The sequence below is a fragment of the Monodon monoceros genome, unplaced genomic scaffold, assembly GCF_005190385.1.
Source record: "Monodon monoceros isolate NGI ecotype Baffin Bay Population unplaced genomic scaffold, NGI_Narwhal_1 Super_Scaffold_12, whole genome shotgun sequence".
Taxonomy (NCBI): domain Eukaryota; kingdom Metazoa; phylum Chordata; class Mammalia; order Artiodactyla; family Monodontidae; genus Monodon; species Monodon monoceros.
Genome location: NW_021703768.1, coordinates 160,365,065 through 160,382,560, shown reverse-complemented (window position 1 = coordinate 160,382,560; position 17,496 = coordinate 160,365,065). Strand labels below are relative to the sequence as shown.

At 50.4% G+C, this 17,496-nt stretch overlaps 1 protein-coding gene across 1 annotated transcript in view; it reads right to left on the bottom strand.

The window, feature by feature from the left end:
• Window positions 1-7,223: 7,223 nt before the first annotated feature.
• The window catches only part of ACSBG2 (acyl-CoA synthetase bubblegum family member 2), a 32,360-nt gene continuing 22,087 nt past the window's right edge, over window positions 7,224-17,496 (bottom strand). The window contains exons 8-14 of the mRNA XM_029217800.1: window positions 16,584-16,765; window positions 16,218-16,451; window positions 13,800-14,017; window positions 11,824-11,963; window positions 11,489-11,735; window positions 10,076-10,251; window positions 7,224-7,858 (exon numbers count right to left, since the gene is read on the bottom strand). Of these exons, the coding sequence (XP_029073633.1) occupies window positions 10,178-10,251; window positions 11,489-11,735; window positions 11,824-11,963; window positions 13,800-14,017; window positions 16,218-16,451; window positions 16,584-16,765 (1,095 nt within the window). The 3' untranslated portion in view covers window positions 7,224-7,858; window positions 10,076-10,177. The remainder of the gene's footprint in view (window positions 7,859-10,075; window positions 10,252-11,488; window positions 11,736-11,823; window positions 11,964-13,799; window positions 14,018-16,217; window positions 16,452-16,583; window positions 16,766-17,496) is intronic.

Sequence of the window (17,496 nt, the reverse complement as noted above, 5' to 3'; positions counted from 1 at the left end):
TGCATCCCATAGATTTTGTAAGGTTGTGTTGTCATTTTCACTTGTCTTTAGATATTTTCTGGTTTCTTCTTTGATTTCATTGTTGACCCATTGGCTTTTTAGCAGCATGTTGTTTAGTTTCCATGTGTTCATTTTCTGGTTTTTCTTTCTGTGGTTGATTTCTAGTTTCATACCATTGTAGTCAGAAGATGCTTGAAATAATTTCTATCCTCTTAAATTTGCTGAGGCTTGTTTTGTAACCTACTATGTGGTCTCCTAGAGAACGTTCAGTGATCACTTGAAAAGAATGTGTATTCTGGGTTTTTTTTTTCTTTTTGGATGTAGTATCCTGTAGACATCATTTAAGTCCAGCTGGTCTATTGTATCATTTAGGACCTCTGTTGCCTTATTGATTTTCTGTATGGAAGATCTGTCCATCGATGTCAGTGGGGTGTTAAAGTCTCCTACTATTATTGTATTCCTTCATTTTCTCCCTTTATGTCTATTAGTATTTGTATTATATATTTAAGTGCTCCTATGGTGGGTGCATATATGTTAACGAACGTAATATCCTCTCTTGTTTTGGTCCTTTTGTCATCATATAACATTCTTCATTGTTATTCTTTGTGGACTTTGTTTTTTTTGTTTTTTTTTCTGTACGCAGGCCTCTCACTGTTGTGGCCTCTCCCGTTGCGGAGCACAGGCTCTGGACGTGCAGGCTCAGCGGCCACGGCTCACGGGCCCAGCCACTTCACGGCATGTGGGATCTTCCCAGACTGGGACACGAACCCATGTCCCCTGCATCGGCAGGCGGACTCTCAACCACTGCGCCACCAGGGAAGCCCTGGACTTTGTTTTAAAGTCTATTTTGTAGCCAGTTCATGGAAACAACCTAAATGCCCATCGACAGACGAGTGGATAAAGAAGATGTGGTACATATATACAATGGAATATTACTCAGCCATAAAAAGGAATGAAATTGGGTCATTTGTAGAGACGTGGATGCATCTAGAGACTGTCATACAGAGTGAGGTAAATCAGAAAGAGAAAAACAAATATCGTATATTAACGCATACATGTGAAACCTAGAAAATGGTACAGATAAACCAGTTTGCAGGGCAGAAACTGAGACACAGAAGTAGAGAAAAAACATATGGACACCAAGGGGGGAAAGCGGCAGGGGTTGGGGGTGGTGGTGTGATGAATTGGGAGATTGGGATTGACATGTATACACTGATGTGTATAGAATGGATGACCTGCTGTATAAAAAAATAAAATTTAAAAAAAGATAATAAAATCTATTTTGTCTGATATGTGTATTCTACACCCACTTTCTTGTCATTTCCATTTGCACGAAATGTCTTTTTCCATCCCTTCACTTTTTTGTTGTTGTTGTTGTTGGCTGCATTGGGTCTTCACTGCTGCCTGCGAGCTTTTCTCTGGTTGCGGCGAGCGGGGGCTACTCTTTGTTGCAGTGCATGGGCTTCTCATTGTGGTGGCTTTTCTTGTTGCAGAGCATGGGCTCTAGGCATGTGGGCTTCAGTAGTTGTGGCACGGGGGCTCAGTAGCTGTGGCTCGCAGGCTGTAGAGCACAGGCTCAGTAGTTGTGGCGCACGGGCTTAGTTGCTCTGCTGCATGTGGGATCCTCCCAGACCAGGGATCAAACCCGTGTCCCCTGCATTGGCAGGCAGACTCCCAACCACTGCGCCACCAGGGAAGCCCCCCATCCCTTCACTTTCAATCTGCGTGTGTCTTTTGCCCTTATGTGGGTCTCTTGTAGGCAGCATATTGTAGGTTCTTGTTTTATTATCCAGTCTGCCACTCTGTGTCTTTTGATCATAGCATTTAGTCCATTGGCATTTAAAGTAGTTATTAGACACAGACGTGGAGAACAAATGCATGGATACCAAGGGGGAAAGGGGTGGGGTAGGAGGAATTGGGAAACTGGGATGACACATATACGTTATTGATACTATGTATAAAGTAGACAACTGATGGGAACATACTGTATAGCACAGCGGAACTCTACCTAAATGCACTGTGGTAACCTAAATGGGAGGGAAGCCCAAAAGGGAGGGGATATCTGTATGTGTGTGGCTGATTCATTTTGTGTGCAGCAGAGGCTAACACACCATTGTAAAGCAGGCATACTCCAATAAAAGTTAATTTAAAAAATTAAGTAATTATTAATAGGTATGTACTTAACTGCCATTTTAAACCTTGTTTTCCAGTGGTTTTGTAGTTTTTTGTTCATTTTGTCTTTTTGTTTTTCCTTTTTTGGTTTGATGGGGTTTTTATGTATGGGGGGGAACGCTTGAGTTCCTTTCTTTTCGTTTTTTGTGAATCTACGTTTTTGATTTGTGGTTACCCTGGATTTCAAGTACGTTGACCCATAACTGTATCTACTTGCTTTATACTGATAGTCATACAAGTTCAAACACATTGTACAGGATCTACATTTTTATACTCCCCTCCCCCACATTTTGTGATCTTGATGTCCCATGTTACGTCTTCATGCTTTTTCTTTTACTGTTAACTGTAGTTAGAATCACTTCTACAAAACTTTTTGATTTTTTTAAAAAATCTGTATACTGGCTTAAGTGATTTTCAATCCTTTTCTATATCTGCCTTTCCTATTGTGCTTTTCCCTTTCTTATAGAGTCTTGTTTCCTTTCTATTTAAAGAAGCTCTTTCAATATTTCTTTTAGGGTATGTTTAGTATTGCTGAATTCTTTTAACTTTTGCTTGTCTGAGAAATCCTTTGTCTCTTCTTTTTTTTTTTTTTGGCCGCACCATGCAGCATGCAGGATCTTAGTTCCCAACCAGGGATCAAACCCGCGACCCCTGCAGTGGAAGCGTGGAGTCTTAAACACTGGACTGCCAGGGAGATCCCTCTCCCTCTATTTTATTTTGTTATTTTTTTTTAATAAATTTATTTTTTATCTTTGGCTGCGTTGGGTCTTTGTTGCTGCGTGCAGGCTTTCTCTAGTTGCAGCGAGCGGGGGCTACTCTTCGTCGCGGCGCGCGGGCTTCTCATTGCGGTGGCTTCTCTTGTTGCGGAGCACGGGCTCTAGGTGCGCAGGCTTCAGTAGTTGTGGCTCATGGGCTCTAGAGTACAGGCTCAGTAGTTGTGGCGCACGGGCTTAGCTGCTCCATGGCATGTGGGATCTTCCCGGGCCAGGGATTGAACCCGTGTCCCCTGCATTGGCAGGCGGATTCTTAACCACTGCGCCACCAGGGAAGTTCCTCCCTCTATTTTGAATGATAGCCTTGCTGGGTAGAGTATCCTAAGTTGCAGGTTTTTCCCTTTCAGGACTCTGAGTGCATCACGCTGCTCCCTTCTGGCCTGCAAAGTTCCTGCAGAGAATTCATCTGATAGCCTTATGGGGATTCCCTTCTAACTGACTCTGTTGTTTTCTTGCTGTCTTTCGAATCTTCTCTTTAACTTTGGCCATTTTAATTATAATAAGTCTTTGGATGTGCCTGTTTGGCTTCAGCTTGTGTGGACCCTGGGTGCTTCCTGTACCTGGATATCTGTTTCCTTCTTTAGGCTTGGGAAGTTTTCTGCCATAATTTCTTCAAATACATTTTGGATCCCTTTCTCTTCTCCTTCTGAAGCCCCTCTTATGCATAGGTTGGCATGCTTTATATTATCCCATAGAACTCTTATGTCATCTTCATTTTTTTAATTTGTCTTTCAGTCTGCTGTTCTGATTGGGTGATTTCCATTGTTCTGTCTTCTAGATCACTTATATGTTCTTCTGTGTCATTTCGTCTGCTATTCATTGCTTCTGGATTGCTTTTTTTTTTTTTGCGGTACGCGGGCCTCTCACTGTTGTGGCCTCTCCCGCCGCGGAGCACAGGCTCCGGACATGCAGGCCCAGCAGCCATGGCTCACGGGCCCAGCCGCTCCGCGGCATGCGGGATCTTCCCAGACCGGATCACAAACCCGTGTCCCCTGCATCGGCAGGCGGACTCTCAACCACTGCACCACCAGGGAAGCCCCTAGATTGCTTTTTATCTCGCCAGTTGAATTGTCTAATTTTGACTGGTTCATCTTTATAGTTTCTACTTCCTTGTTACAGGAATCTGCATTTCTATTAATAATCTTTCTTAATTCCTTTAACATTTTTATTATCTCTTTCTTGAACTTGGGGTCTAGTAGACTGGTGACATCTTTTTCGTTATTTGTTCTTTCAGGGGATTTCTCTCATTCTTTCAATTGGGAGTAGTTCCTCTGCTTTTTCATTTTATTTAAGTTTCTCTGTCTCCATGAATTTAGGAGAAACAGTTATCTACTGTCTTCTTGAAGCGGAGTTTTTCTGTGGGAGCGTCCCTGTGTAGACTGTGTTGAGTCCAGTACTTTTGGCGCAAGGGCTGGTTTTGGTATGGACACCAACCACATCTTTCCTCGGGGTGTGCTAGCAGCTACCCCCTTGATAGGGGGTTTGGTTGGTGTTGTGGTATCCAGAGCCTGTGCTGGGTGTTGGGCAGGGCTTCCTCTTTGCTCCATGGCTGTCACCACCCTGCTGGGGTGGGGTCTGCTCCCCAGTTATTGGGGTAGAAGTCCTGAGGATTGGGTTTGATGAGTCTCCCTTGCCCTTGAGTGCCTGCCCTCAAGGAGGTGACCGCCGAAGCAAGTGAGGCCCTTGTGGTCACAGCAATGCCCGGAGTGTAGCCCAAGGTCACATCCCTTTCTCCATCGTGTTCATCCCAGACCTAGTGCCGGGCTATGTCGTGGAGTAGACCTGGGCTGCCTCATGGCAGGCCTCTCCCAAGACCTGTCCGCCTCAGATCTGACTCCAAGCTGCTGTGTAGAGTGGGTGGAGCTGGGGTGCTCCTGCTGGAAACGAATCACCACCTACTCCTGCCCAGGGCCTTTCTGCCTGAGACTCAGCGCCCAGCCGCTCTGTGTTTCCGTGGCACCATTCGGTGTGCAGGCCGACAATGCCAGACCCCCTTTGCCGTGTGCGTGCTGACAGTGGGCTCCACGATTCCCCCCCGGATGAGACCCCAGGCCTTCTGGGCTGTCCCCTGCAGGTAGATCGAGTCCTCTCCCAGGGCCTGTCTGCCCAAGATTCAGTGCTTCATGGCTGTGAATATTTGTGGCCCCGCCCCATGTGCACGCTGACAGTGTCCGCCCAGTTCCATCCGCCGCTCCTGTGCGTGTGCGGACAGTGGTCTCTGTGGTTTGGCCCGGATCACCCCCCAGGCGCCCCGGTCTGTCTCTGCGCAGCTAGACTGAATCTCTGCCCTGATCTCACACCAGGCTCTACGGTGGAGTGTGTGAGGCCAGGACACCGGGTCCTTCGGATTGGAGAAGTGCAGTGAGGCGGCAGCCGCCAGCCCTCTGATTGTCTCTCCCCACCCTGACTGTTAGCAATCCGGCATGCGTGCACTCCTCGTGAGTGGAGTCTGGGCTTCTCCAGCCCCTCTACCTGTCCCAGCAAGTTTCCCAGCAGGCAGCGGGGCTCCCCAGGGCGAGGGTCTGCCCGTGTGGACCTTCTCTTCCTTACAGATCCTTCCCAGGTTTGCCGGTCCTGTCCTGATGCTTTTTTTTTTCTTTCTTGTCCAACCCAGTTATATAGAGATCTTTACTGCAGCTTTGGTCGTATAGGGGTTCTTCTGTCAGTTTCCAGTCGGTTTGCTCTGAGAATTGTACCACGTGTAGATTTTTTTTTTTTTTTTTTTGCGGTACGCGGGCCTCTCACTTGTGGCCTCTCCCGTTGCGGAGCACAGGCTCCGGACGCGCAGGCTCGGCGGCCATGGCTCACGGGCCCAGCCGCTCCGTGGCATGTGGGGTCTTCCTGGACCGGGGCACGAACCCGTGTCCCCTGCATCGGCAGGCGGACTCTCAACCACTGCGCCACCAGGGAAGCCCCCCGGTCACAACATTTTTATCCACTGATCAGTACATACCTTGTGTAATGTGTATTTCTGTTTGGGGACACCTTAAGATATATTGATGATTCACTAGCATTGAACTCATGGCCAGCAGCGCTATAATTCGTGCCTGAATGGAGCTTATTTAACACGTGTATAATCTTTCCATAAGGCACCTCACAGCCTTCTTGTACTCAAGACCACTAGTCAGTACTTCAGCACTGTACTTGGGGGCCATTTTCAACAGTGAAATCACCAACAAAAATGCAAAAAAACAGAGCACTAAACAGACCCCCAAAAGACACACATTCACAGTCTGAGCTGAAGCAAGGAGGCACCTTCTTCGACCTTCAGCCGTGAACGTGCACGTTGGGTCATTAAAATTTGCCAGTGCTGTGAGCATTTCCAGAGGTGACTACAAAAGCGCCACAGGCGTTCATTTGGGGGGTTACAAATAATGTTAGTGAGCAGGCAAACTTGTTAATATGGACCCTGCAGATAAAGAGGGTCGACTATACTTACATATTCAAAAACATAAAAACTTGCCAAATTGAGGAGGCGGGCTTTAAGCCTTATCTGCATCAAATGCTTTTTGCGAGGAGAACGTCTTCATACATTTCTTATCGATTTATAATTTGATGTTTGAAACTAAAAGAAAAGGGGTGTCTCTGGATATCTAGAACCTTAAGGGACACTGAAGGTTTTCTTCCTCCTGTCCTGATGGGCTGACCCTCCCTGCTCCTCCCGCCGATACTCTTTCAGGGCCAGATACTGTGGATGTGCAGTATCAGCTTTGGTCTGTCCATACACGGACTGTTGGATGAGAGAGGAAGAAAGTTCTGTCTTCTTTCAAACTGCTGCTGTCTTGGACCTCATGACAACAGCAAACTCATCTTTCCCGAAAGATGGAATTCATCAAGAATCACAGCTGCTGGACTCCCCTGGTGGCCCAGTGGTTAAGAATCTGCCTGCCAATGCAGGGGACACCGGTTCGAGCCCCGGTCCGGGAAGATCCCATGTGACGCGGAACAGCTAAGCCCATGCGCCACAACTACTGAGCCTGCGCTCTAGAGCCCGCGAGCCACAACTACTGAAGCCCGCTCGCCTGGAGCCCGTGCTCCGCAACAAGAGAAGCCACCGCAATGAGAAGCCCGCGCACCACAAGAGTAGCCCCCGCTCGCCGCAACTAGAGAAAAGCCCGCGCACAGCAACGAAGACCCAACGCAGCCAAAAAATATATATAAATAAATTAAATTTATATATTAAAAAAAAAGAATTCCAGCTGTTAACTGGGACCAACGGGGTGCTGTGATGATCACTGTTAACGCATGTGAGGGGCTTTGGGGCATCAGACACTGCCCCCTTCTGGTCATCTTGTTGCCCCTCCACGGCTACCCTGTGAGATGGGGTCTGTTTTTACAGATAACGTCCCCTCCCAAGACTCAGAAGGTTGGACTCACAGAGCCAGTCAGAATTTGAACCCAGAACTGATTTTAGAGTCTGAGCTTCTCAACAAAGGACAAGATGTTCGCATCTGGCCAAAAATCAGAACACGGGGTGTTGAAGTGCTTTATTGTCAGAACTTAGTGGAAGGGTTTTCAAGTTGCTCCCAGGAAGGCAAGTAGGTTCGGGGGCCCAGTTCTTCTTCAAACGTGTGAAAGCTTTTCTTCTCTGATGTCTCAAGTCAATCCTCTGAAGAGGAAAAAAAGCCAGTTGGAACCCACAAGGTCAGATCTTTCTTTAAAACAGGCAGTTCTTCAGAGACCTCCCCATCAGCTTTCCCAGGATCACGCCCTGAAGGTTCATGGGAATTCAGAGGTCTGTGATGGCCCTGTCGCTTCAAGAGGCATGGCAGGTCTGAGAGAGGGGTACCTCTTCAACAGGTGGATGACAAAGAGACTGACCCATAGGGAATCTGACTTCTTAAAAACACGAGAGACTCAAGTCCCTGCCCAGAGCAGCAAATCATGTCGCGATGGGGTCTTCCTCTTGGAGGCTAGAGAGAAGAGAAAGACAAGTTATCACATGGGGATCCTTGGTACACGTATTATATGTTCATTCCCTGAGACCCCACGAGGTACTGTAAGATGGAAATATTCCAGAATGAACGGATCCACTTAGAAATGAGAAAAAAAAAAAAAAAAGAATCCCTCTCCAATGAACTTTAGAGTGGCACTCTCCAGGAGGAGTATCACATGAGCCACCGAGGTAATTGAAAAATTTCTAGGGCTTCCCTGGTGGCGCAGTGGTTGAGAGTCCGCCTGCCGATGCAGGGGACGCAGGTTCGTGCCCCGGTCCGGGAAGATCCCACATGCCGCGGAGCGGCTGGGCCCGTGAGCCATGGCCGCTGAGCCTGTGTGTCCGGAGCCTGTGCTCCGCAACGGGAGAGGCCACAACAGTGAGAAGCCCGTGCAAAAAAAAAAAAAAAAAAAAAAATTCGAATAGCCACACAAAAAAGGAACTGGTGAAATTGACTTAGGTGCTATATTTGATGTAACCCGGTATGTCCCAAAGAGCATCATTTCAGCCTTCAGTCTGTACTTTAACATATGAATAAGGTGTTGTGTGTTCTGTATTTCGTACCCTGACTTGGAAGCCCAGTGTGGGTTTTATACCCACAGCACATCTCAGTTCAGACGGGCCGCATTGTGGGCCAGTGGCTGCCATACTGGACAGCACAGGTGCAGAGAGGGTCCGCCTCCCACCCCCACGTCAGTGTTGGATGATCTCTTACCCAACCACAAAGTGAAATCTGGAATCTTGCAAAAGACGCGGAATGATGAGTGTGATGGGTTTAGCTGCTGGGCTCACCCACGGCACTTTGACAAACGAAGGTGTGGAGAAGTTTAATCGGTTAACAATGAAGAAAAGAAAATGGATACAGTGGTGTCATGGGCTGGATTGTGTTCCCCTCCACAAATTCGTATGTTGAAGTCCTCACACCCAGGACCTCAGGATGGGAGTGTCTTTGGAGATGGGGTCTTTACGGAGGTCATCAAGTTAAAATGAGATCATTAGGGTGGACCCTAATCCAATAGGACAAGTGTCTTTATAAGAAGGGGAAATTTGGACACAGATGCAGGGAGAAAACGGCCGTCTACAAGCAAAGGCGAGGGACTTGAGAAGGAACCAACCCAGCCGACACCTTGACCTTGGAGACTTCCAGCCTCCAGAAACTTGAGAAAAGAAATTCCTGTTGTTTAAGCACCCTAGTCTGTGGAACTTTGTCCTATGGTAGCTCTAGGAAACTAATACAGGTGGGTAGGCTGTGGACATCAGAAGAGAATGATTTGACCGCTAAAGGGTTACAGGTGACCCTTGGGACAACCGAAGCTACATCCTCCTCTCTGCCTGCACTGTGCCTCTAGCTGGGGTTCCAAAATCCTATCAGTGACTCCTGATGTCGTCAGGGCTCCCTGTGAACAAGACTTGGGGGAAAAGGGGGAGAAGAGGGGTGGGTGGGAGGAGCTCAAGTCTCTGTCCTTTACCCCCCAGGGTGGGTCGACACACCTCATTCCTTGGGTTCCCGGCCAGTAGAACTTCTCCCACCCACAGTTTTCTTTTTTTTTTTAATATATAAATTTATTTGTTTATTTTTGGCTGCGTTGGGTCTTTGTTGCTGCGCACAGGCTTTCTCTAGTTGCAGTGAGTGGGGGCTACTCTTCGTTGAGGTGCGCGGGCTTCTCGTCGCAGTGGCTTCTCTTGTTGCGGGGCACGGGCTCTAGGCGCGCAGGCTTCAGTAGCTGTGGCACGTGGGCTCAGTAGTTGTGGCTCGTGGGCTCTAGAGTGCAGGCTCAGTAGTTGTGGCTCACGGGCTTAGCTGCTCTGTGGCATGTGGGATCTTCCCAGACCAGGGCTTGAACCCATGTCCCATGCACTAGCAGGCGGATTCTTAACCACTGTGCCACCAGGGAAGTCCCCCACCCACAGTTTTTGACAAAAGGGCTTCTCCAAATAAGTCACAATGAAACATTTGGGCATTTCACCAAAAGCTCTGGTCCTGGATGGGAAGGCTGCCCTGCTCCCTCTACGAGACAAGTAAAAGGCAGGAAGAACAGCTAACAGAGTTGGTGGCCAAGCAGGAGGGAGTTTGCATGCCCTGCTGGGACCCAGGAAGAGCGTGAGTTGAGGGCAGACACTACCTAGAAGCCGCGGCAGCCGCGCGTGGGTGCGTGTGCACACGAGGCCTCTGCGGTTCTGCTCAGGGACCTACCTGCCGCCTGGGGGAGACCAGCCGTGTCGGGCTCATCTGAGGCACAGCCCAGCGAAGCCGGTCTCGCCATTGGGGCAGCCGGGAGCAGCTCTGCCAATGACGTCACTGATAGAAGTTGTCGATTTGCTTTTTGTATTTCTGGATTATGAAATGTCTTTTAATCTTTGTCGTTGGACCTGCCGAGAAAGGAGAAACCAGTTCAGACGTAGGGATGCAATAAGAGTCCACGTGCCCCGGGCGTGACCAGGAGACAGGTTCTCATGGCTGGGGTCGGGCTGGTGGCTGGCTGTGCCCTTGACTTCCTGGGGGCACCCCCTTTGCCATCCACCGGGATGAGAGGACGCCTCCCCGCCCCCGCCTTGTCCTTGGGCCGCGGTGAGGATTCTGTGAGCTGGCAGGTGGAGAGCACAGTGAGCTCTGTGCCTGACAGGGATGCTGCACCCGACCACGGAGGGACAGCCCCTGACCCTCCGATTTTATAGGTGAGGCTCAGGGCCAGTTGCTCCAAGGTCACGCAGCAAGTGCATGGCGGGGCGAACGCTCGAACTTGAGACTTGTTTCATCTGCAGCCCAGGACGCCCTGTAGGCTCCAGGCACCAGGGGGTGTGGGCTTCCCTCCAGGTGTCCTAGACACACGCACGCACGCACGCACGCACGCCCGACCCTGGATCACATTTCCAACTCGTTCATAAAAAGACCAGGGTTTGGAGGGACAAGTCCCAACTCCGTGTGGCGGGCACAGGATTTGAACCCAGGTTGTTAAAGGCTGCACGCTTGCCATGCTCCCAGCTCCCTGCGGTCCACACTGTGGAAGTACAGCTGAGTGCTGAAAGCAAGCCCCAGGGGGGACCTCAGGGGAAGGCAAGACCCCCCCACCCCGACCCCCTCCCCTCTCGGCAGGGAGATAGGCAAAGCTAAACTAATAAGTAGGGTAGTTTCAGACTCTGACGTATTAGGGAAGCAAGAAGACAGGGCGGTACAGTAGGTGTGACGGTGGACTGTAGGGTCAGTGTGTTAGGGGGGACGGCAAGCTGCCTTAGCCAGGATGGCCAGGGAAGGCTGCTCTCAGGAAGTGTCCTTTAGGGTGAGACCCGGACAATGAGAAGGAGCCTTTCGGGCAAAGAATTGCGGGGGAAGAGCAGTCCAGGCAGAGGGAGCAGCAGGTGCAAAGGCCCTGGGGAGAAGGGTGTGTGTGTGTGTGTGTGTGTGTGTGTGTGTGTGTGTGTGGCCGCGAGGAGCTGGACACCAGTTAGCTGGAGGCGGCCACATCCCCCTCCCGGTCCACAGCTGGTCCCACAGACACTCTGACTCCCAGAAAAAAAGATGCGTCTCCTCAGAGCCCACAGTGGCCCTGGACACTAGCAAGGGACCAGCCTCCAAGTTTCAAGGCCACTGGCTCTCCAGGCCACTCACCTAGCTCCCCGCCACTGATGGAAAAGTCCTTCTCCAAGATGACCCACTTCTGAATCTTCTGCGCGTTGGAGACGGCACACTGATTCACGGCATTTATGCCTTTCTGGATGGCCGTGTAGACCAAAGGGTCTCGCAGCTCCAGGATCTCGGACACGGTGGTCGCCTGGCTGCCTGCATCCCGGCAGAACCTGATGGCCTCCCAGGTCAGTCTGTCCAGCGGCTCTCCAGTCGTCTTGTCGACCTCACACTGCCCCAAGACACCCCTGTCACAACGCCTGGCACCCGGCCCTGAGGACCAAGAAGCGGATCCCTCTCGCCTAGAACACCCACGTTACCTTCAGCGTCAGGAGGACACCCAGAAACTTGGCCTTATCTCCCACTAACATGGCGTTACTGATGATGGGAATCGTCTCCTTAACCAGGTTCTCGATGGGAATGGGGGCCACATTCTCGCCGCCAGCAGTGATGATAATTTCTGAAACAAAGCATGGCTGGGGGTGGGTTCAACCGTGACAGTCCAAAAGCCCTGCCCCTCTGTGGATCAGAGGGGACAGAGGTTGGCACCAATGACCACTCACCTAGAAAACCCCAGAAGCAGAGGAAGACCTCCGCCCATGGCCAGGACTCTCTCTCTGTCCTTCTCCAGGACACAGACCCAAAGTCACTCTGCCCTTCATCCCCCATCTTCAGATTTCCATTAAGCATCCAAGCCCTGGGCATTCCACTTGGACAGCATCTTACGAGCTCCTTGCCTATTTCTTGGTCCCCCATACCCTGCTCCAGGCCCTCCAGCATGTCTTGCCTGGAAGATAGTCAGGTGCTTCTGACCACACCCTGTCTCTCTGATTCCTCCTTCTCCCATCATTTGGCAACTCCCAAAGACCCTAAGTCCACGCTCTCCCTGGGGGGGCGGGTGTCGCATCCCTAATTTTGGCAAGCTCTAAGAGTTGTGTCACTTTCTCTCGCTACCCCTGAAATTCTTCAAGAGCCCCTCCTCCTGCCCCAGACACAATCTTTTACTTGTTCTTTCACCCTGGGATGCTTGCTACTTCCTGTGCCACCCAGCCAGACTCTCTCCCTCCCGTCCCACGATCTCACAGTCACCCTCGCTGAGGTCGTTACAGCGCTAGTAATAATCAGTAATAAAAAATCAGACATCTCTGATATCTGCCCAGTGGCGACTCCTTTGGGTTTCTTTAGGGAGCTACTCTCCATCTTTGTGTGGTTTTGGGGGGTTGGACTGCCGGCGTGAGCACGCGACCAGGTCCTGACCAGTCGGCATATTCCATCCTCTACAGTGATTCATTCTGAGATGTGATAGCGACCCAAGAAGATCCAGCGAGAATCAGGCCTAAAACTTGCCGACACTACTGGGAATAATACACTCTTACTCGTCCCTTGGGTGTTAGGATGAACCTAGGCTGTTGGCAGCCATCTAGTCACCAAGTTGGAAAAGCCTTTTTAAGAATGGCATCAACACAGAGGACAGCATGGTAACAGAAGGATAGAGAGATTCCTTGTGATGTCATTTTGGCACCTGGATCCAGCCATGCCGGAAGCGTGACCTTTTGGACTTTCCTGGTTTTGAGCCAGTAGCATCACTTTTTCACTCAAAGCTGCTTAAGAAGGGTTTTCTGTTGCTTATCATGGAAATAATGCTAACACAGCCCTCTGATTGTATAATTACTGCCTATGTCAGGCTCCATGCCAAATGGTCTTCCTCAGAGGTTGGTAACCTCCATCCTGTGGGCTAAATCCCACTTTCCGCCTGTTTTTGTATGGCCACGAGCTAAAAGTGGCTTTCACATTTTTTAATGGTCGGAAGGAAATCCAAAGAAGAATAATATTCGTGACACATGAAAATCCTGTGACACTTGTGATGGCAAACAGCCATGGCCGTCGGTCTGCACATCGTCTACTGCTGCAGTGGCCAAGTGGAGCAGCTACGACAGAGACCCTGTGTCCTGCAAATCCAGAATATTTACGAGTGGGCCCTTTATGGGAAAAGTTGACTGATCCCTGCTCTACATCATTTCAGTTAAGCCTCACTGAATCGTTACAACTCTGTAGTTATTGTTATCCTCGAATGGCAGGGGAGGGAACAGAGGTTTCAGGCCCAGAATGGGCTTCTTTTCTGGCTCCATCCTGCCAAGGGCCACACGCTGGGCCCAGGGACAGAGCCGGGATGCGCGGACTGGGGTGTCCCTGTACATCAGTGTAAGCCTGCCCTGTGAAAGGCGGGGGCTGGGAGCCTTCAACGTTCAAGGTGAGCCTGCTCCCAGGAGGCCCCTGCGGAGCCCAGCCCCAGTACCTTTGATGCGGCCTGTGATAAAGAGGAAGCCCTGGTTGTCCACGCGGCCGAGGTCCCCAGAGTGGAGCCAGCCCTCCTCATCGATGGCCTCCACGGTCGCGTCCTCCCTCTCCAGGTAGCCCATGAAGACGTGCCGGCCCCAGAGGCAGATTTCCCCAACGCCATCCTTGGTCTGCTGGTACAGCATGTTCTTACACCCAGGCATGACTTTGCCGGAACTGCCAGGGGACAGGAGGGAGGAAAACTGAGGCTCGGGGAGACGAGGTCACCCACCCAGGTCGGCCTGGGTCTGTGGCCCAGGCTCCTAATGCTCTGCTCAGCTGGCCTGGGCTGGAAGCTGCTGCTGCACCCTCCCCAGGCCCCGGTGGGCATGAGAGGTGTTGGCCGAGTGGAGGGAGGGCTTGTTCAATCAAGTGAGCCAACTTCCCAAACACTTGGTGAACTGGGAAACCCAGCAGAGTTGTAGATTGTTTTATTATTACTGTTTTTGAGAATTAAAAGAAATTTTTATTGGAGTATAGTTGTTAGTTTCAGGTGTACAGCAAAGTGAATCTAGATTGTTTTTATCTTCACATAAATGGGAGAAGGACAAAGTGCTCCCGGGTTAAAAACAGCAACAGGGAATTCCCCTGTGGTGCAGTGGTTAGCACTCCACGCTTTCACTGCCGAGGGCCCGGGTTCAATCCCTGGTCAGGGAACTAAGATCCCACGAGCCCCATGGCACGGCCAAAAAAAAAGGAAGCAACAAAACCCCCTCTAGGAAACAGGTATGTCGACCTGAACGCAATGACCAGGACAGCTGATTTTAAGTAAATCAACGAACCAGAATCTCTTTAGAGGTTAAAGTTACTTCCGCAAGACAGAATAGCACCAGCTGATAACTGGATTTTCGTGAAATTCCTTTCACTAGTGATACTACTCGGGAGGGTGGTTTTAAGATGCAGAAAAGGAAGTATTTTCTTACTGCCTTGCTGAGGTCTTTTTTACTGGCAGTTAGAAGGGCCAGTGGTTTTAGGTTTAAGTGTAGGGATTCCCTTAGTCAGTAAGAGGAAAAAGAAGGCAGGCCTGTGAAGCTTAAAATTTATAAAGAGCCTCCTTACAACCTCCATTAAAAGCTTTTCTAGGGCTTCCCTGGTGGTGCAGTGGTTGAGAGTCCGCCTGCCGATGCAGGGGACACGGGTTCGTGCCCCGGTCCGGGAAGATCCCACATGCCACGGAGCGGCTGGGCCCGTGAGCCATGGCCGCTGAGCCTGCGCATCCGGAGCCTGTGCTCCGCAATGGGAGAGGTCACAACAGTGAGAGGCCCGCGTACCGCAAAAAAAAAAAAAAAAAAGCTTTTCTAGGGGGACTTCCCCAGTGGTCGAGTGGTTAAGACTCCACCGCAGGGGATGAGGGTTCAATCCCTGGTTGGGGAACTAAGATACCACATACTGCATGGCTAAAAAACAAAACAAAAAAACTGACTTGATTTCAATGTTTATCAACAAGGTATCTCATTTCCAGGATCTACAAGAGGTCCTTTCTGAACACCAAAACTTAAGAATTAAGATTAAATCTTTAAAAAAAAAAAAAAAAGCTTTCCTAGGAATATGGAAAAACTCAGAAGCTATACAAGTTTCATGAGTTCAACCAGGTAAAGATAAAAAAATTATGCACAGCGAAAAACACTCTTTTAGGAAGGACCACTCTTTGGTTTTGGAAGAAAACTCCAGTGGGCATTTGGGTTCTGCAGAAAACAGACCCAGATGGGATTATGGACTGGAGAAGGGGAGATACTGATGTGCAAGGTAAAGTAAGAGGCAGGAGATGGTTTTGCCAGATTGGGAAGACTGAATTTAGTTTTTGCTAAGTTCAGAGGCAGCCAGAACTCGGCCGAGCATGAGAGGAGAGCCAGCCTTGCAATATGGCGGCAGGGCGGGGGTCAGGGAGCGGCACAACCAGGAGGCCGCTGAAGGAACACGGTTCTGAGACTCCACGTGGAGCTTGGCTTGGATGTTCTTACTGTGTCAGTATCACTGGGCTCCATCCTGCAGCCCGAGGTGAGCTGAGCTTGGGAGAAAGCCAGGAGGGGCCTGGGGACGTGTTTGAGATAAAGCACCGTGGAGATGAACTGTCCCGAGGTCTAGGGAGGTGAACCTTGGGTGGGTGAGCCCGGGGTGGGCCGTCTGGAGGCAGAGCCAGCAAATGACAAATAGGGAGAGTCCATAGAATGTTTGAGAGCCCTTCCCCTTTGTCCATGGGCTCTCGGACAAACTGGGGCTTCCCACGGTCACGAAAATTTGGGGCTTGGAGGCTGGAGAACAGGGGTCATTCTGGAGGCACCAAGTCAGGATTCATCTTAGCCCAGAGGCCTGTCGACCCTCCCATCTTCATCCCTTTGACCCTAGAGGACCCAGAGGCTGCCCAGGAGGCCAGTACCTTAGAATCCGGTAGTTCTCTGGACTGGATGTGGAATGGGGTCCTGAGCTTTCACTCATACCGTACGCCTCACCTATAGGTACGTCCAGACTTAGAAAGAACTCAGCAGTCTCTTGGTTGAGGGGTGCGGCCCCGCTGATAAAAATGCGGCAGTGATCCAGGCCAAGGGAATTCTTGATTTTGGTGAACACGAGGGCCTTTGCCATGCGGTAGCTCATGGGATTGTCATGTCCCCTATGAACATGAATGCCAAGGAGAGCTCTATAGCCATGGGGCCACAAGTGGGCTGATGGGACCCAGCTGGAGAAGGCTGAGCCCCCTCACCCACTGCCCTGTATGCCTGGCCCCGCTGGGCCCGCCACTTACCCTCGCATCCTTTTTGAGTTGACCTTGAAGCCAATATTTCTTGCCCATGAGAACACCTTTCTCCTCAAGCTTGAAGATTTGCCAACAGTTTCCTTTATCTTCTCATGCATCTTTTCCCAAATTCGGGGCACCCCCAGGAAGGCGGTAGGCTTTACCTCCTGCAGAGTGTTGACCAAAGTGCCCTGCAGGGCGCAGAGCTGGGTTAGCCACACCTGCAACCCAGATGTCCATCTCTCCTCAGCCGCTCAGCTCAGCCCAGGAGAACCTTCTCTTGGCTTATTGGACCAGGGTGAGCTCCTGACCCAAGGGAGCCAATCCATTGGCTGGCCAGTGGCCAATCAGATTATCATGCTCTCTCTGGGGATTTGGTAGAGAGCACAGACAGGTAAAATATTTTTGGAAGGCAGCATGAGAGTACTATTAACATTTTAAATGCAACTTGGCAACTTCACTTCTGTGGGTGACAGAATTCAGCTGAATGAAAGATCAGGTACACAGAGAAGCACGTGTGAGATATTCTTTGTGCATCATTTTGTAACAGGATGGAAACAGACTTCATGGCCAATGATGGGGGATTGGCTAAAGAAACTGTGGCCCAAGAATGCAGTGGAGTATTATGCAAGATTCTCCCCCAAATTGATCTATAGGTTCAATGTAACCCCTATCAAAAATAGGCAAGCTGGGCTTCCCTGGTGGCGCAGTGGTTGAGAGTCCGCCTGCTGATGCAGGGGACACGGGTTCGCGCCCTGGTCCGGGAAGATCCCACATGCCGCGGAGCGGCTGGGCCCGTGAGCCATGGCTGCCGAGCCTGCGCGTCCGGAGCCTGTGCTCCGCAACGGGTGAGGCCACGACAGTGAGAGGCCCGCGTACCGCAAAAAATAAAAAAAAATAGGCAAGCTATTTCATACAAATT